This window comes from Spea bombifrons, chromosome 4, assembly GCF_027358695.1.
Source record: "Spea bombifrons isolate aSpeBom1 chromosome 4, aSpeBom1.2.pri, whole genome shotgun sequence".
In the NCBI taxonomy this organism is placed as follows: domain Eukaryota; kingdom Metazoa; phylum Chordata; class Amphibia; order Anura; family Pelobatidae; genus Spea; species Spea bombifrons.
The window spans coordinates 92,222,248-92,243,005 of record NC_071090.1 but is presented as its reverse complement, the minus strand read 5'-3'; the positions used below and the strand labels follow the sequence as shown (position 1 = coordinate 92,243,005).

Genomic DNA, 20,758 nt, shown 5'->3' with positions numbered 1-20,758 from the left:
GTGTCCAATAGTGCATTAAATCCCTGGACTGTTATTTCTTCTTTTGATATTTATAGACTATGTATTGTTGACATTTGGACTATAGTCACAAATGAGGGATTAGATTATATATATGATGACTAACACAAGAAAAAGATTAATATCTGTCATGATGTCCCTTGCATATCTTGACACCAGTATACTGAGCAATTTAGTGAAATAAGTATTCCCCCACAATGCGCGTAGCTGACCATGTAAAAAAAAATGCTTTCAGGGGTATTAATAAAAGTAACTTCTTTGCTATCTCAGCTCATGGAGGGGCTATTCACCATTTTTAGGCCCAGATTCCAGTGATATAAGCTAGATTTAAAAATTAAATACATATTAAAAGTTTTCAAATAATAACCAATGAATTTAATTGTCACATTTGGCTAAGGTTGCCTTTTGTGACAACCATAGTTTTGCTGCCAGAAGATTTGGATTGCTACCTTGGGCACCCTAGAATAAATATCAGCTTCCACTCTGCAGTAACACATTGTAGACAAAAATCACCAGACGATAGGATGCTGCAGGACGTACGTTAATATAATACTAATCCTTGAAATCGTAGCTGACTTCTGGCTCCCCCAGTGGCTGTAAACTTCAGCTCTCGTCACATGATTTGGGATTTAGTTTTCAAAGTGAATGGATTTCCTGAGGTCGCCTGTTTCTAGGCAGACCAACATTTGTTTGCCTTTCACAAAGTCAAATGTAAGTCAGAACAGATATCTGATTACTGTACTAATATATGTGAATCTCTCCTCTTCAGCAATATCTGATTTCCACATCTTCCCACAAGATGCCACACTGGAGGAAAGTGGCGTGGCCAGATTTCAGTGTCAGATCCAAGGTTTGCCAGAGCCAGATATTGTATGGGAGCGAGATGGAGAAATTATTGATACTCAGGATCCCAGGTAATACATGGAAGGGAGTCTGTAGTCTCACAAGCACTCCTCAGATTCTGCTTTGTTGGTGCATTTTTCAGCTTTGTTGCATTACACCCTTGTTCTCTTGCACCTGGCTTGTGTCGTGTGCCATTTACTATCACAAGGTGTGTGTTCTGCTCCTGTGTATCCTGGTCTTTTACTGTGACTCTTCTTGCCCCGTATTTAGTCAAATTAAGGTCCTTTACTAGAAACTCATTATGTTCCTACCAGCTTTTGCCCTGTCACTGTACCAGTGTGTATGTATGTCTGAACCAATGCCAAACCTCCACTCTTCTTTTCCTGCAAAACAGTCAGTGTTCTAAGTTAACAGGTAGATTGATCACTCTGATAATTCCCCATTTTTATTCCTCACTTATCACATACAGATACACCTTGCTGCCCACCGGTGTGTTACAGATAACCGCACTACGTGCTGAAGATGCTGGCACATATCGTTGTGTGGGCACAAACTTGGCAGGTGTTAAATACAGCCCTGCTGGCTCTCTGACTGTCACAGGTATGAAATGTTAATGTCTGGCTGTGCATTGCCAATAACTGTCAAAACCTCATAATCTCATGGAACGGAAAATGGAGAGCACTAGGAATTTAGGCAAGGACATAGGGGAATACTTCAAATGTGCTTTACCACTCACACAGAACTTTTAATTGCACTGCTTATTAAAACAAATAAGCCTTAGCTGGTCTATCATTTTACGCTTTCCTCTTAAGGTATCATCACATCAGTATACATATACTGTACAATACATATGTTGCTATTTTAATTGGGCTTTCATCCATTAAGATTGAAAGATTTCTGGCATGAAGCCTGTCACAGTAAATTTTCATAATTCACTTAAAATTGTTACATTTGTGTCATTACATTTGTATCAATCTTTTAATAATAGTACATACAATATGTAATGTATCTAATCTAGTACTGAAGGGGCTTAATTGTTTACTCATGTTTAGTCTGCTTGCTTTTATCTTTTTTTTTAAGATGTATCTACAGTTTTTAATCCCCTACAAATTCTGATTAAAATGTTCTAATTTTCTACATATCCAATTGTTTCTATTAATCTCTATGACACATTTATTTTATCAATCACAGTCTAAACTTAACAACCGCCAACTTAAATTAAGACAGGTAGTTGAATCACAAGCCATTCTTTTATTTTTGTTTTACCACTGTTAAACTCGATTAACGTCTCCAATTAAACCCCTAATGCTGCATCAGATGATAAAGTGCTTCAGAAAAGCCAATCAGTTGCACATTAATCAAATTAGTTAATTTTGTAAAGTCTGCAAAACTGCATCCTCTGGTTTGCCCAGGTTCTACCATTTAATGTGGTTATATCAGTGAACCAAAGAAAGTGAAATATAAACACAACTAAGTTATTGTGCTACATCTTTCATTGAACTGTGCTACACAAAATAACTTTTTAGTCATACAGCATCCCCCCCCCACTGTTTCAGCAGTAACTCCACCACTCGAAGCTGCATCACACTGTACCCCTTATAGCTGACAGGCTGCAATAAATGTGCATATACATGTATGCATATATATACATATACATATATGCATATAATAAATTATTGAACTGCAGAGCTGCTGGATGCCCGGGTATTTATATGTCTGCTGAGCTTGCTATTCTGGCTGGAAGTAAGGAATATATTATTTTGGCAAAAATTTTTTTTTGCTGTATAGCATACAACTTTGAATAACACAGATAGGGTTTGGAAAGGAAGTACAACATCAAAGTGTCACCCCAATGGGGCTCTGGTGTGGCTCTTGTCAGTTATACTAATTATAATATGAATATTATTACTTACTGAAAATCTGTACACCAGTGTTAGCAGATGCAACAGACTAGACTTTCCACTTACTATTTTATGTGAAATAACATTTTTTAGGTTCTCACAAGCGGATGATGTAAAAAAGATGATGTATCCCCAGCTACAGAATAATCATGCAGTGTATATTCTTACAGGGAAACAAAGGAATATAGTATATATAGTTGTTGGTGTGACAACTTTCCAGAGATAGTCGTAGAAATACATAAGTATGGTTATGTTACTGTCTATACATTCTAAATCAGTGTGAGGATTTATAATAGCTGTGATTAATACTCTGTACATCTCAGGTCCGCATTACACTGGTTACAAGGACCCAATCATTCTAGTCGGCCCTGAGAACCTCACTAAGACAATTCACCAGACAGCCATACTGGAGTGCATGGCCACTGGTAACCCACGCCCCATCGTATCGTGGAGTCGACTTGGTAAGTTGACATGATTGGAATCTTTATATTCTTTATAAGACCAGCTCATGGCATCTGGCTCAAGATGCCAGTTCTTTGGAGTAGAGGCTAGAAACTGAGATACTTTGACTGTAAGCTCCACAGGGCTGCAACCTCCTTTCATGTATTCATAACTATTTTACCCTGATGACAATGTCTGTATGACTACTTTACTTACTGTGTTTATTGTAATTTCCTTTTTTATTATACGGTAACCTATTAAGCACTAAGCACATATGCACAGAAAAAATACACATGCATACCTACATATAATAAATGCTTGTGAGTGCTATTTGGTAAGAGTAGATTAAATGGAAGTAATTGTACAGCACAAGCTACAGTATGAAGGGATTAGGGGAATTCTTATGCTAATGACATAAAGACATTTCTTTCTCATGCAGTGAAGTGAAATATTATGATTCACAAATAATACGTATTACTCCAGCATTACTGAAGGCTAAATGTCAGGGTGAAATCAGGAATTAGGTTAAATAAAGATGGTCTGTTATATATTAATATATATATTGGTGTATGTCCAGTAACACATGTGCAGGACAAATGGAACAAAAGTACAATATAGTCATGTGCATGTATCAGTTGTTCCCCATGGGCATCTAGGCATTATTTACTCTGTACAGGGATACCCTCAGAATTTGCAGGGTCCGGGGCAAGAAGAATTTTGAGGCCTCATAGTGTGGGGCACGTAGGGCTTCTGCTCTTCTTCAGCGGAAAGCAGCGGCTACATAGTGTTTGATAGATTTTGCTACATAGTGTGTCTAAAATACAGGGTGTTCAGGATCATTTCTTTTTTCATTACATAGACTTAGTGTATAGTTCCATTGGTGTGCTAATTGGATAGGGCTGGTCTTCTTTTGAAGAGCAGATGTTTTTGGGTGAAGCTGGAATGGGAGAACATTGAAGGGCAGTGGTTATGATGTTTTATACACATGTCCATGCATTCTTTGCAGATGGCCGTCCAATTGGTGTGGAAGGGATCCAGGTTCTTGGGACAGGTAACCTGGTGATTTCAGATTTGACTGTCCATCACTCAGGTGTCTATGTTTGTGCTGCCAATAAACCCGGAACACGAGTGCGCCGGACTGCACAGGGGAGACTGGTGGTGCAAGGTAATGAATTAAGATGCAAAAGTCTCATAGTGAGCTTCTGAACTGTTGTAAGCCTTGTTCAGGCACAGCTGTCTTTTCTACCTCGTTACTGTCCTATATTTCTTCTGCTTTCTACTGCATCTCACTCACCCAGTTAACCTTGACTTTGTTGTTTATTCACTAAAGTGGGTGTCTGCAGGTCAGTTTATGGTATAGTTTCAGTGTCTTGGTCTGTGAATTATGAATGGCCAAGTCCAGTAAATTTCTGCTGCAGAATGAGCTTGGTTGGCCCTGTATAATGCATAATTTAATCAGCAATATTGGTATTTCCTGAAATTTCCCTCTCTTACATAATTTTCTTAACACTCAAGTATTTATGTCAGGTGTTTTTTAAACTGAACAATGCAGTAGTTAAGTACTTTATTCAAGGATATATTGTGAAATTATTTTCTCTAAAATAGACTGTCTAGTTTCTGAGATCTCTGTGTCGGAAGAAAATGACTGTATGCCCATAGCCTTTATATACCGGTAGAATTGATGTCATTTGTATGAAGTACAAGTCTTGACAACTGGCAGGATAAGCTACATACACTTGTAGTGAGATAGTGAAAGACATATGGTTATCCTTCAAAGAGTTTCATTTAGCAAACCGTTTCCAGTTAAAGTGGGTAGGACAAGAATGAAGGTGGGGTGGAGGAGAGGGAGAAGGGCAGGGTGAGTGGCAAGAACAGAGTGGAATTTAGGTCTGATGGGCAAGAGTGGAAGTAAGCAAGATAGGGGGCAGGTGTGACACAAAAGTGAAGGAGAGAAGAGTGCAGTGAGTAGGCAGGTAAAGTGCAGAGAAGGGCAGAAGGATGCGAAAGAGTGAGAAGACTGGCATGTGCAGGCATGGGCAATATTAGGAAAGCTCATAGTAGAGCAGATTAGGAAAAGTTCATTAGAGGACTGAAGCTGCGGGTCAACATCATGTGTCTGTTATTGTAAATTATGTTTTGGTGACATCTGTAGATCTCAGAATACCCTCTGCGCCGACACAGAATACTTTGTTCTTTGATCTAGTATTCTATTGCATTAGTGGCTCATTATCAAGTATAAACTATTCCATTATTAACAGGCAAAGACGCCTTCAAAGACAACTGCTGCTTGGAAGTCCCAAAATGCTGTATAGATACGAATTTCACATTAAAATACTGTCATGAATAACTTAATTATATTACTGTGTGCAGCGAATGCCATAACTCCTTACTAAAATGAATCTAAAATAGATCAAACACATTTGTGTCTATCCTGTATGGGAGAGAAGGTGTTAATATATTGTGCTTCGCATGCGCCTTTTTGGATGTTTCAGAATTTTCCCAGCAACACCTCCCTCTCCAAAAGAAAGGAGCAAGGAGACCCTGACAAAGGCAGAAATCTGTGCATTGAATCTACACCCACCCCTCATGTCCTTCCCTCTCACCATGGCACCCTGACACCCGCCCCTGACACATCGTAAAGAGAAGCCCATTTAACAAGCAGATCATGTGTGCGGATCATGACATGCCTTGACTCCGAAGCAGTGCATTATGGGAAATGGGGGGTTTGGAAGGTGGCAGAAGGGGGCACTGCCCAGCTTTTGTTTGCTGGGTTTCTGAATGCGAATATGAAAATTGTGACACCAATTGTACATCATAGGTTTTGCTGCAATCAAAGCAATAACGCAAATAGCAAAAATTACTTTAGATATGTGACAGTTCCACAGAGGAAATAATGTTGTCGTGCTTTGTGCTGAATGGCTCGGCACGCTGCAGGCGCAAATGATTTGTTGTCTATTTCCCAGCTTCCGTGCCTTCCTGTCACTAGAATTATTGTTTTTTGTATGTTATGGCCCAGTGCGCCTGTCTCCCTCCTACTGCACAATGTGTATGTGACACTAACAAGATATAGTAATTGTGACTTAGTGACACATCTAAAATGCACACAGACACAGGCCCATATTTACTAAATGGTGTTAACAAAACAGACTAGGAAGAGGTTGTACAACATACAAAATCCAGTCCTGAAACCGTATGTATATAGCAAATATATATGGGGACATTTTCTGTACCACATACTGTGCAGCTGATGTCTTCATATTCTTCCCTGATGTAGTGATATATGAACATCCCATGAGCCCTTCCTATTAGCTCATCACATTTGGAACCTCTACTTTATCAATATGTAATTGTTTTGGAGATATTTAGTTACCTTGTCTTTATGTTGACTGCCTGAACCAATTAACACCAATCAACAACTTAACATACAATATGGCAGTGATAACTTAGAAGGAAGGCAAGATGGCTGCTCCACATAACATGTATGGGATTTGGGAAAACCAATAGATGTGCTTTAAATCGGAACTGTCACAGCTTTAAGCCAAACTAAATTAAATGCTAAACCCAAAGCTGTACTTTCTCAAGTACTCAGTGTCTTTTTCAATTAGTGTAATTGGTAAGCCAATATTTGGTTTAAAGGAAAGGGGCAATTTTACCCCTAGGAAGCTGTGGCCTACTGCAAAATGTTGGCAAACCTAGCATCAATTACATCACAGACATTACATTTAACAAAATGAAAAATAACATGAACACACTGTACACAAGGAGAAGAAGGAGCTCCCCTCCATCTAGGCTGACACCTCTTGGCATGGCTCCACTTTGCCTGAAATATGATCCTTTCTGATTCTGTGTAGCTAACAGACCCCCCAAACAAACATCAAAAGCTCCCTATTGGTAAGAACGCCTCAATTTGGGCATCCAACTCCCATTTCATTATTCCTTTACACACATGAGACCATTCTTGGACCGCTGAATTTGAAGATCTAAAAATACAATGTCTGATAGCTAAACTAATCTGATGAATCCATTCCTTTGTATCCCTGGAGATACCAGGATACTGGTTTCTTTAATAGGGTTACCCAAGGGTATAGGTGGATATGCTGTTCTAAAACCTGAAATAGGAGAAACCAGTGGGGCCACCCAGAGCTGGGCCACCATACATGTACAAAGGTGCAGCGAAAACAGACATTTGTAGAAAGATTATAAATTATGGTCAAAGAGCGAGGGGTTATATATTGATAGACAACATCTTCAGTGCTTCCAAAATTTTGCACCACTGTTAAGATATTAGTTCCTGTCTGAATAAATACCAATGGTGGCACACTTGTGAAGGCAAATAAAAGGGGGGGACAAATGGCACCCCTGGCAGGTACCATTCAACCTCTGTATATGAGTAGACCGATAGTGATTATAAAATAGCTATAAGGAGTAGAATATGATCTCAGCATAGCGTTAAAGAAATTACCCCTAAAGCCTCATCTGTAAGTGCCCTGTCCACCTGATCTAATGAGAAACATATGAAGTGGCAAGTGCCGAAGAGTACAGAGTGCTTCACCACAGAAACGCTCTATGAGCATCTTCCTTGCTGGTTCCGTGTACAGATTATGGAATGGAGTCATGTAACGTCACGCGACACCACACAAGGGAGGAATGGCGCATAAGGCGAATGACTTCCATTAGGAGCGTTTTGAGGCAGTATTTTATTTTAAGTCGAAAGTTAGACATCATGATCTCTAAAAGGTATAATCCTGCTGCGTGTTTTTTTATTAAATAAAATGAGTTGTCAACTATTTTAGCACATTTATTTATTATTATTTATTATATTTTCATCAATTTACATGCAATATATTGTAGATATGTTAATTTTAAGCTGTGACAATGCTATTTTTTTAATTATTTAAAAGCTGCTTAGTTTATTAATTGCATGTCCTGTCCTTTTGAATCAATTATGTATGTCCTCCTGGGCTTTATATGCTATATTTAAACCACACACTTTTTAAATAAATCACAATATATAAAACCCTCTGCAGTCCCTAGAGAAATTATTGTATTAATTGTATTTATTGCCACTTTCATTGTTTAAGTATTTAATTTATAAATGCTTTATTTTAATATATAGTTTAGGAATAATTTTAATGTAAACATATGTAGGAGTAATTAAGATTTTACGGCATAGTTTTAAATTTTTTTTAAATAAATATTTATTTGTTTGCAACGCCCAAAGAAATCTGGAGGAACAGGATGGGTTTAAACAGGAGTGGGGAATGGAAGAGGGTGGGGTACATACAGAATGGCATGGGGTATTATACATAGGTGGGCTCAATATTATAGCAACACTTACCTATGGGGGACAAAATAAATCCTGCACCTGGGCGCCTCTAGGCTCACCCCTTTGTCTACCACCTGTAAGGAGCAGAGTAGTAATCAAGAAGTATGGGCTGTGGGTGAGTGTACCATCCTCTCTGTGAAGCACAGGGACACTACTCTACAGAAATGGCGCCCATGGCGCCCATTTTCATTTTTTTGGTCAGTCTGGGGAGCAGGACCGCTTCCTTGGATTGTTGTATTGTTCCCTTCTCAATCTCCAATTTACTAGAATGGAAGCTAAGGAGTGGATTTATGGAGGCATACTAATATAGCAATTCCCTTCTGTATGCTGATTCATTTATCACTCCTTTCCTTTTTTAACCTGGCCTCTATCTAAATAAGCACTCGCTGTATCATGGATCACTGTGTGATCTACGTCGGACTGTGCTTGCTACGCAAAATAATAGAGATGATAAATATTTTTTTACAGAAAGAATTTTCCAGTAGCTGGTATTGGAGTTAATACATTGGAATGAGGTAAAACAAATAGGTAAGACTGGCACAGGGTTATTATGAGTAGGAAGAACTCATAAAAAAACCCAGATCTTTGGTTTACCTATTTTCTAGAAATATTTTATGAGGCTAAGAGATATTTTGCCTTAAGGTCTTTGGCTGTGCCTTATATTCTTGATATCATTATGCCTACCCAATAAAAGCTTGAATATCAAAATGTATTAACCTCCAGCACTTCTACTAAAGGGCTCTCTCAGTACCCTCTAAGCGATAAATTATTTTGGATTTTGTCCTTGTGACCACATTGTTTCTTTTTTTTTTTATTAATCATACATTCTGTTTTATATAGCTCCAGCTGAATTTGTCCAACACCCACAGTCAATATCACGGCCAGTTGGCACCACTGCCATCTTCACATGTCTGGCGCAGGGTGAGCCACCTCCTCAAATCACTTGGCTGAAGAATGGGCAGGAGCTGGAGCTCAGTGGACACATCACGCTAAAGAATAACAACAGGTGAGCAATAAGGAAGCCGAAGAAGACTCATGCAAAGAAACACAACTGCTTATGACGAATTACATTAAAACATTAGTGCATGGATAAATTACACTTTAACATAAACTACACTAGTGTCTAAGTGTGATTTGTTTAGATCATATCAACATATCTTGCTACAGTTCTTTTAAATACTACAATAAAATGTATTATTTTAGTCAATATATTTAATTTCAGTTTCCCATGTTGATGACACTTGGAGCTTTCTAAAGGTTTAGACAGCATTGGTGGCACTTTAGATGCCCAATGCAAGATTTAAGTAGGTCATTTTTATTCAAATATGGTACATGCATTGCAAAAAGGGGCAGGAGGGAACCGTTTATTGCTAAGGATTTGGAATGTAGAGTTAGGTTTCATTATGTTCATTATGAGATTTATTTTTTTTTTAAATTGACTTGTTTTGAGAGTACGGCAGTAATGCTTTGTGTCCAACACCCTAACAAACTGCATAGAATAAGTTTGAAGAACAATATTATGTTTGGCTATGTTGTCATCCCTTCTGGCAGGGCTCTAACAGTCTTAAAACTGTTACCCCGCTTGGATTTGCCATTCTGCTTGGCCGTGTATTCTGAGTTGGTTTAGGTGGACACATCCCGTGTGAGAGGTGGGGCGACAGGGAGGGGAACATGTGTCCAGGGCATATCTCTATGACAACCGGTAACTAGGGTACTCGGCTATACTGATCCCCTCCAACCATATTAATTAAAGTCATTCAGTTCAATAGAATGGGCATCTAGCCAGAAGGGTTCCTGACTTACACCCATGACTTTGAAATACTTAACCCCCTGTCTACTAGTGTTATAGTCATGGGAATCATTTGCTCTAAAATCCATCATATTTCTGGTAGTGCCTATGGAAGCAGTCTTATTGAGATATGCAGGAGAAAAAATATTTAGTGAAGAACAGGATAAACTTTTATGTTTATTACATTCCATGACTCTCTAGTATTTGCGAAAAAAAAGGAGCTGTTAAACATTAAAAATAATGTTGACTCCTTTAATAGAACCCACAGTTATTTCTCACTTTCCAATGGAATTTTCAGAAATTAGGTATACTTTAGGTATATCTTCTGAGATGAGAAGCAGCACAATCAATCTTAGTGAGGGAGGCTTGTTTTCACCCCAAATCGGCAAAGGGGATCTGCTTAAGACTACTGCATTGCAGCAGAATTCACTGTGAACAAACAGGATAAGATTTACATTTCAGGTACAGAGTAAGACACAGTCAGGAGAGTCTGCTAATGTCCTTTCAGAAGGCTCAGTAGCGTAATCTAATGGGATTTCCTTAAATAAGGTTTTCCTTAAATAAGTGTTCCATTCTTTAATAAGATGCATTGCTTACCACTTTCACAAAAATACAGTTCCATATTTACTGCATAAAAATTAACCAAAAACTGCATTTTATGATGTGTGTGTTTTTAAGGGGACATATTTTAAAGTTGTTTTAAATAGCTTGTAAATTATATATTCCCTTGGTGTGTAAAAAATGTGTAGACTGATACCAGCTGAGATCAATTGCTTAATTAACTTCTATATATAATGTGATGCTAAAGTCATTTCGTTAACAAAGGAACTGCTTTGCTCTCCTCAGCTCACTGACCATATCTGGTATCAGCCAGGAGGATGAAGCCATATACCAGTGCATAGCCCAGAACAGCGCAGGGTCGAGCCAGGCCAGTGCTCGTCTCTCTGTTCTTTGGGCAGAAGGCCTGCCAGGCCCACCACAGAATATCAGAGCAGCTACTGTATCATCCACCTCCATTCAGGTGTCCTGGAGTGAGCCACTGGAGAATACACAAGAGATTATTGGATATGTGGTGCACATCCGGAAAATGGCAGGTACAGGTGTATGAATGACGTTAGCTTGTTGCAAGGTGTTCTCCTGAGTTACAGGGCAGCATAGAAGTCTGATTCCATTAAATAGTTAACAAGAACAAACATCATATGACCCCTATGTAGGGTTGCAAAGTGATCTGTGTTTCTCTTCCCTGTACCTAAGTAAAGGTGTCAGAATAACCACGTCGTATTTTAGTGCCTTTGCAACTAGAACTGGACTAAACCTTTTGTCCATATCCAAGAAACAGTGGACAGCACTTTTCATCTCGAGCAGGTACTGCAAAAGTAGTCAAAACATGAGGTTTCTGCATTATCTTTTGCAGGCTCATTTTTGCAAAGGAAGCAGCACAGATCTCCCTCATGGGCACCAAAACCAACCCCAGTGGAAATATTTGCACATATTAACTAGATCCTCAACCAGTTAGGTCAACTAGTTTCATCTAATATTATATCTATATTTTATAAATAAGATTGATGATAATAACATCTTAACAGTTGAGGAAGCTTGAAGCATGTTCAAAACTATTAAAGTAGTGAGGGAACAGTGTAACCCATATATTATGGCAGATGGTGTGGTCTCTATCCTAAGCTGGCCTACATCTCATGTAATCATACAAAGACCGGTGATTAGAAGAGGGTGCAGAAAGTTGAATTGTGGCAAAGAAAGAAAGAGATGGGAACCCATTTATTTGTCTATAACGAGTCAGTTAACACTTCCTCAATGTGAATAAATACGTAACTCTCCCTGCACAATAATATATAATAACTAAACTCTGTCATTTTTCAATTCAGAAAATAGCTTACAGTTGCCCCTTACACTACAAGTTTCAGGACGACAAGGTTCAGGACATGAAATGAATTGTTGTACGGGATTTTCCACTATTGTTCACTGGCCTCAGCTCAAGAGTAGACAGGCCGAGGGTCTGTACAAGGGACAAAAGTCTCTGTGGCCAGATCTGTCAGTCATTGTTGTGTATGGGGCATTTAGGGAAATGCCCATCAAAACTCCTGTTACAGCCTGTCGTCATTGCCTCAGCTGCTCTGAGCTGAAATAATCACTTCATTTTAAACAAAATTTAAAGAAAACTCTTACCTTAATTATAAAACACCTACATACTAGCAGTTCTGATAACTGAATCAAGTGATGCTAACAATTACATTGTTTATAATTCCTCTTTAATGTTGCATTTCAATGAGTTGCCCTGAACATGTAAAAGCAAATGGGTTAACCTCTAACACTTTTACACAGACAGATCAAAGATGACTCCAAACCCTGTGAACTGATCTTTTACCCTGATGCATATGCATGTACCTAATTTACATGTAATTGGACTAATCTCCATACAGATTAGGGCAATTTACATTACGAATCTTCCCAAAATCAAGCGTGAAATTAACCCTTTGTGTACTGCGCACTGGACATTTTAAGCGATATCCTATGTTAGGCGGTTTTACAAATAGTTGGAAATAACTAACTCCACAGTAAAGTTTCCCATCATATTACAGTAAAAAGTATGAAAAATTATACTTTGTGTACATGTTTTCTGACTGGAGATGTGTTTATACTTCCCTATCGTTTTACAAAATACACTTGTTGGTACTAGATGGTCCAACATGTTAAATTATCTATGGTTTTCAGGGTAAAGAAGAGAAAATTATACCCTAATTGCCAAGATAGCAGCTTTTCAAGTGCATTAGCTTTTCTGAAAGGTCTGAAGGTCTGATAACAATGGTAGGAATATCTCTACACTGAAAAGATGGATGTGTTTTGAGACATTAAAAAGATACACTAATGGCAAGGACATGAAGTGATTTACCAGTGCTGGTAATGTTTGATACGTACAGTGAGAGGATTTACAAACAATGGGAAATGTATGGGAAATATATGGGCAGGTGTTCTCTAAACGATGCTCTTCACTGAGGAGCTGTTTCGTGTGGATTGTGGAAATGCAGAGTTTTAATTGTAATGGTGTATTTTAATTGTCCTGTCTGGTTAGAAACGATTTTATATCTTCTAACTGAATCCTATGAAGCATTTTTTTAATCTTTAAATTTGTGTTGTGTTCAGATCCTGCCCAAATGGAATATCAGGAGGCTGTGAGCAAGGACACCTTTCTGCAGGTGGTCACAGACCTGGAACCCTCAGCCACTTACATTTTCTACATTAAGGCATATACTTCTCGAGGAGCCAGCAAAGCATCAGCTACTGTAGTGCAAGGCACATTTGGTGAAGGTAGGAGAGAAGGAGCTCCCAGTGACCTTGTATTCAGCAGAATGTATCCATTGCATGTTCATTAGCTAAATAAGAAGCTAAACCCTGATACATTTTCTAGTGGATATAGGGTTGCTAATGGCCCCTTTTCTTGTGCACCAATAACTCTTATGATGCTCCGTCAGCAACTGAAATGTGTTTTGCGATCTTACAATGAATTGAATTGTAATTTTGCAGCAGCTGGATAACTGTGTTTTGGCTGAAACCCTTTTTGTTTTAAAATCTAGTTAGTTAGGATCTTTAAAAAAAAACAAAAAAAAAAAAACATTTTTCTTTCATCCAATAGGAGAGCTGCACACAAGCGGTGTCAAGTAACGCTCTGATGTATTGATCATTGGCATTTACGTTGCATTCATTCTACCAATGAACAAAGTTGTTAGAGGCCAAATGCATGATATAATGAACAGCCATTTATGTATTTTACGTTGGTTGTTGGGCTTTTTAATTATGTACATCGCTCATACACTGATCCGCTTGCAGTGCCGGCTGTCCCATCCCTTTACATCAAGGTCCTGAACAGCACGGCCATCCAAGCTGCATGGGAACCATCCATCAAACTGGGTCAGAACGAGGGCTTCAAGCTTTATTACCGCAAAGTATCACTTCCACACTACACCGGACCCATGCTACTCCCCAGCAATGTCACCTCTTACAATATCTGCAAACTAGGTAAGGAAAATGTCATTATAAATGGCCTCCCACAATACTAACACAACATGGGAGTAAGGTTAGCACCTAGCCAGTCAAGTGAGGCTGGTAAGAAGTGGACGGGATTGCCCGTCGGGCTGCTCTGATTTAAGATGCCTGAATGTTTGTTTCCTCTTCTTCCATGCTTTACTTGTAAGGGTGGATGGGTTGGCTTGTTCTCCATTGCTTCCAGCTGTACCTAGCCCTTCTCTGCAGCCATTACTTTTATATGAAACATGTAATGTAGTGGATTAGTGTCAGTAATAACCCTATCGGAGCAGACTGTTTGCTAGAGCCCCCTTAAATTATATTTTCACCACTGACATTTCACCACTGTTAGTTCTAACATTTCCCCTCCTTGTAATAATACATCGAATATCTACTGAAACCGCTATAGAACGCATGGAGGGGTCTGCTTGCTGAAACCTGCAATATTAAATGTCAAGTTTTCTGTAACTATATGTTTATGCACTTAAAAACAGATTGTCCGGAAGTTTTTGATTATATTTTAAATGTGTTTGTGTTAGTAAATAAAAACAGAAGTATTAATACTTTTTGTCCGTTTGTGCTGCAAGATACCCAAAAATGATGGGGACACTACTGCATTGTGAGCTTGTAATCTTTTAAAATGCAAATAACACCAGCTAATTTGCAAAGTTATAATACAGACTGTCGCAATTTGCATGCTGTTTAATTTTTAGATGGGTGTAATTGTCAAGCTATTAAGCATTTATCACAGAGATTAGTGTCATTTGCATAAACTCTGACTTCATAATCAGACTAATACAAGCCCACCTTTGTGTCATTCTAATGACCATTCCGATTTGGAAGTTGAAAGAATGGAGGACTAAGTACTTCTTTGGGCTTCCCAAATGCATGTCAAGATGTCTAGGTAATTGAAAAGGTAGTTAAACAAAGAAAATGATCTGTAAGTGGTTATTATCGGCAGCAGACTGGCCAGGAGCTCACTTATTGAGCTGGTTGTGATTATGCTATTTGTGATTTCTCTGTTTCTAGATCCCATGGTGGTGTATGAGGTGAAGCTCCTGGCATATAATCAGCACGGGGATGGGAATTCCACTGTACGCTTTGTATCCCTGAAAGAGGCATCTGCCCGGCCAGGTGAAAGAATATCACAGACAAAGTTAGCCTATATGTTAGAACATTCTAAAATACAGCACTAAGTAAAGTGGTCTTTTCTGAAAACCAGAGTGTTATAAAATTAATGTTTATCCCATAAATAAAATCAAAAAGAGGAATTAAGACATTGCCACTCCCATAATGAAAGGAAAACAGCTGAGTGCACTTGGATCACATAAATGCGGACATAAAGTGTATTGAATGGGTAAGAAGGCAGCAAAGAAGGATGAATAGTTTAGGGAGAAGAGAGATGGGGTGTGATGGAAACATTTACATTTATAAATGGGTTTTAAAAAAATGCAAGAGGGAAGTGTATCTTAAATTATACATTTTACAACATGGTCATAGTCTAAACATAAAGGGTCAGAGGCTTAGATGATATAAGGAAGTTTTACTTTGCACGAGGGGCGGTAGATGTTAATAAAGTGAGGGAACATTTAAACATGCACTATGTTTAAAAATGAGGTGTACATTATAGAATGCCTCTCACTTAATCAAGTAGAAAGCACCCAATCTACCTTTTAAACAAAATATATACATAAAGAATGAACAGAGTACAAAATACAATTATTATTTAAACCAGTAAAAGAAATTGATTATAATAAAATCTAATTATATTTATTTCAAACCCTTTGTTATTGATGTATAAACGCACATAGAGATAATTTTTATCATAAACACCAGAAACAGTCCTTAGAAGCAGGAGCTTTCACCCACGCTGAACAGGAAAAACAAAGAGATGAGGGGGCCAGTCAAATGCGTTTCGCCACTCAGGGCTTCCTAAGGTGCACAGCCGCTTCATCTAACATCCGATTCTTATAACGTTCAGCGTCCTAATTATTCATCCCGTAAGCCTGTTTCCTGGGCTCGCTTGTGTGTAATTTTGTCTGATTGTCAGTGACTTGTTTTTATATAGCTTATAATATACACACATGGTTATAGCCTCTATTGGTGTTTATAAATCAATAACAAAGAGTATTGAGATAAATATAATTAAACTTCCATAACAAGACCCCCATTCACAGTCACTCACTAACCATATCGTCCTATAACTGTTGTCGACTAGAGCCACGTTTTGTAACTCCTACTGTGTAAATTATGGTTCATATAGGTGAAAGAAATTTGTATACAAGTAGCTTGTAAAGAAAACAAGATAAAACATTATGGATTGCTGTAGAATTATAATTTTACAACATTTAAGAATGTGTTTAAATGCAAATAGTATGGTCTAATTTTTCAAGTATTATTGGAATGCCAGTGGCAATGATGTTACCGTTTAACAGTGAAACTAAATAAAGCATCTTGTTGCTATCCACAGTGCTGAACCCATCCTGTAACTGTGTGAGTGATGATCAGAGGTCTAAATCCTCCACTACTGGCATTATCATTGGGATCCACATCGGGGTGACCTGTATCATCTTCTGCGTGCTCTTCCTCATTTTCGGGTACCGTGGGAGGTAGGAGGGGGAGATGGACGGGAGCATTACATGTACATGGAGAAAGACCAATAGGAACGTTGGGTAAAAGGGAAAAAAAGTGGAAAAGAATAGAAATAGTAGAATATTAAATGATATAGTTAAAGATTAATGCACCAGGGTAAAAGTAATTTTAAAGAACATTTATGTATAAATATAACATTAAGTTACCAGAATTAAGACAGAACGGAGCTGGTAAAAAATATATGAGGTATAAAGAGAAGGTTACCTTGAATGTTATCACTGGTTAAGAACAGGCAACATTGTACAATGTTGTATCAAGTGATAAAAAAACATACTGGATTTAAGCAAATGGATTTTTATATAGTGAAAAAAATGGGAGTGTGATAGGCTTGGGCAAGAAAACAATTACTGGCTGACGGTCTGATTCCCTGCTTTTTCTGCTATACACAGACTCATGAAGTGTAAAACAATGCAGGACCAGCACTCTGCGCCACAAAATCCCAGCACTGGTTTTGGAAGAGGTCCTGATACAGCAGGTCATAACGGTGGCATACTGACAGATGGGGAGGCAGCAAGAACAAAGGCAAAAGTGTATGACCTCAATGAAATGGAGCAACTCTTTCATCGACCACCACACGAAGAAGAAAGCGTCTTAGTAAGAAATGCTTTCTGACAGTCATACTTAATGTTTTAATATAGTGGTAGGGGAGAGCTAATATTTTATATAATACAGTACTGTATTATTTTTACAGTTTTTATAAAGTTTATTTTAATTATTTATCAAAGTTGCACATACTGTATTTTTTTTTTTAAGAACTCTGCAGGTAGGTTGTTCCAAACATCTCATGGAACTTTTTCTTCTGTGGATTTGGGTGCCTCAGTTGCTTCTCTCTCTTCATGTAATCACAGGCAGACTTGATGATGTTGACATCAAGGCTCTGTGGGGGCCATACCATCATTTAGATTTTTCTTCTGTTCAATCACTTTGCAGTTTGTTAAATGCTAAAAATAAATTATTAATGTGTCTATTTTTGGAAATATTCCTACTTCACAGCATTTTTGCCACACCTACCTAAAGCGTTTGCACAGTACAATACTTTAATGTGAATCAAATAATCAATATTAATTGCTGTTATATGACTATTTCAGACATCCTAGACAAGCTGTTGGCCTTGTAGGATTAATTTATTTGTTTTGATTTAAACCATAACGTTTTTCATGTCTAGTAAGGATGCATTGTATTTAAGAGTTAACCCACTATATTTCTCTCTGCTCAGTGTCATGGTGAACCCGCCACCTGTTTGGATGAAACACTGGTTTCCACCATTACTCCTGATGAACTCAGCTTTGCTGAAGAAGACCCTCCGGGATCTCTTAATGCAAACGTTGCACCCAAATCAAAGACTGAACCATCAACCTTCCTCTAAGTCTAAACTGACAGAATCCTCACATGCTTCTTCCAGCCCTGGCTGGTGAAGCATTCTGCACAATCTCAGGTCTCCATTGTTTAAATCCCATGGTCCCCTGGCATCATTTTGATAGATTTTTGTACTTTTTGTTTAAAAATGAGAACTTGGCCCTTATAGACTGTTATTATTGGGAAACATTTGGCAGCCTTTTGTTTTTGACAGTCACTGCGTGGTTATTGCCTGCTTTAAGCCATTTGGCTGCTGGGCTAATGTACCTTACATGGGGATTCACAAATTCCACACAATAATTTATTCCATCTCTACATTTTTCACAACGTTTCTTTCAATGACTGTCAAGGTTCGCTGAGATTTCCCAGGGATGTCTGCTGCTCTCCTAGCCTGGTGGGACTGTGATTTTATTTTTTACATTTTTTCTGTTGATGGATAGAGAGTATGATATAAACTGTAACAAGGAGTCTATACAGAGGTCATCCTCCAAACCTACCTCAACCGGGATGAATGTTTTTCAAGTACAATTTGTTTCCTAGTCTTAATTCCTTTGTATGTGGCCAGTATAGACACCCTCCCCTACATTATATGGACTTTATCTGCATTTTAACTTTTTAAAGGGAGGAGACAGCTGTAAAGAAACACACATTTGTTGAAATGACTCATCTAATGAGGAATAAGGACTGGAAAAGTTGATTGAGTGTCAAAACCAAAAGAAAACCTTGATACCATGATACAAAGTGAGCTGTGTCATAAGTCAAACAGCTTACAATGCAATCTAATTTGCATGACGGTGTAATTTCCCTACATTCATAGAATCTGTGAAATACAAATCATCAAATAACTAAAGATGTAAAACTGCTGTTCCCATTATTAGCAGCCACCTTGCTGCCTTTTAATCCTGTTACAATGTTATTATATAACGCTTAGCAAATATGCACTATATGACCAAAAGTATGTGGACGCCTGACTCTCACGCTTATATGAGCTTGTTGGGACATCCCATTCCAAAAACATGGGCATTAATATGAAGTTGACCCCTCCTTTCCAGCTATAACAGCCTCCACTCTACTGGGATGACTCCCCTCAAGATTTTGGAGTGTGTAAATTGGAAATGTGTGCCCATTCAGTCAATTCAGCATTTGTGAGGTCGGGCACTGATGTTGGATGAGAAGTCCTGGCTAGCAATCTGCGTTCCAGTGTATGCCAAATGTGTTCAATGGGTTTAAGGTCAGGGCTCTGTGCAGCCGGTCAAGTTCTTCCACACCAAACTCACTCAACCATGTCTTTATGGACCTTGCTTTGTGCACTGGGGCACAGTCATGCTAGAACAGAAAGGTGCCTTCACAGAAATAGCACTTAAAGTGGACTAGGGTAGATCTAGCTTTAAGACATTTTACAAACTTTTTATGACAGTGCCACTTAAATGTGACTAAACTTAATAATTAGGTGCGGTGTCCACATACTTTTGGTCATATAGTACAGTATTACCCAACATTCTCTTATATTCATATACACATATATTTAAAACCTAATAAGTCAGTAAGAGCTATGAAGTTTGTAGTTTTTTTTCTTTGTAAGCAATTTTTTTGTACATACAGTTGTACATTCTTCACATGCACCCTTTGTGCCTCTGTATCAAGGTTCTGTTTTTTTTTATCACCACTATTAATTTATAATGTATTTGTTTTTTGTGATATCAGATGATATCACTTCATTTTGTGCCATTTATCTTGGCAACTTTATCAAAGTTTCCAGGACTGATTAATTGCCAACCCAAGAATATCTTAGGTCTATGTGATGTAATCTCATGCTGGGTAAAAAAAAAACTCTATATGATGAATTGATAATTAATATTCATATTTCATATGTTGTTTTTCTTCTTTAAGCATAAAATCACAAAATGTATATTGTAAAAACCGATTCCCCAGTATTTGGCAAATGATATACTAAAGGGACAATCTAGTCCCCCTTTTTTGTGACTATTTGAGTCCAATTTGTATGGACTTCAATGTATTTTACAGTATGTCAGTTATTGTATACATTCTCTAGTTATTGGCATTTGAAAATCAGACTTCTCCCGCTACCTCTACTAAAACCCATAAGCATAAAGCATACGTAATACACTTCCTGCGCATGTTCAGTAACACTCCTTTTAAAATTCAATGAGTGAAGTGAATTTCACGTATGTTAGTTGGACATCGGTGTTCAGCTAGGACTCATGTGACTCATGGGATTGATTTTATCGGAAACATTAATTTATTGTTTACATGAATTTCATTTGTTGGCTACAGAGCCATGTGCAGGGAGCATACTTAAACAGGAAGGAGAAAAATGATATAGGCTTGTCGTGTTCTAACTCCAATAACTAAAGAATTAATGCAATAATTCAC

The 20,758-nt window shown here is 38.1% G+C and overlaps 1 protein-coding gene across 2 annotated transcripts in view; it reads left to right on the top strand.

The window, feature by feature from the left end:
- Window positions 1-19,085, top strand: part of IGDCC3 (immunoglobulin superfamily DCC subclass member 3) — a 40,533-nt gene extending 21,448 nt beyond the window's left edge. Inside the window, exons 3-14 of one of the 2 annotated variants that reach the window (XM_053464125.1) lie at window positions 788-932; window positions 1,331-1,461; window positions 3,086-3,223; window positions 4,210-4,368; window positions 9,370-9,535; window positions 11,165-11,412; window positions 13,478-13,642; window positions 14,162-14,350; window positions 15,386-15,490; window positions 16,827-16,953; window positions 17,398-17,602; window positions 18,225-19,085. In XM_053464125.1, the coding sequence (XP_053320100.1) occupies window positions 788-932; window positions 1,331-1,461; window positions 3,086-3,223; window positions 4,210-4,368; window positions 9,370-9,535; window positions 11,165-11,412; window positions 13,478-13,642; window positions 14,162-14,350; window positions 15,386-15,490; window positions 16,827-16,953; window positions 17,398-17,602; window positions 18,225-18,374 (1,928 nt within the window). In that variant the 3' untranslated portion in view covers window positions 18,375-19,085. Of the gene's footprint in view, window positions 1-787; window positions 933-1,330; window positions 1,462-3,085; window positions 3,224-4,209; window positions 4,369-9,369; window positions 9,536-11,164; window positions 11,413-13,477; window positions 13,643-14,161; window positions 14,351-15,385; window positions 15,491-16,826; window positions 16,966-17,397; window positions 17,603-18,224 lie in introns of both variants that reach the window. The other variant, XM_053464124.1, reaches the window with a different exon arrangement.
- The last annotated feature ends 1,673 nt before the right edge of the window (window positions 19,086-20,758 follow it).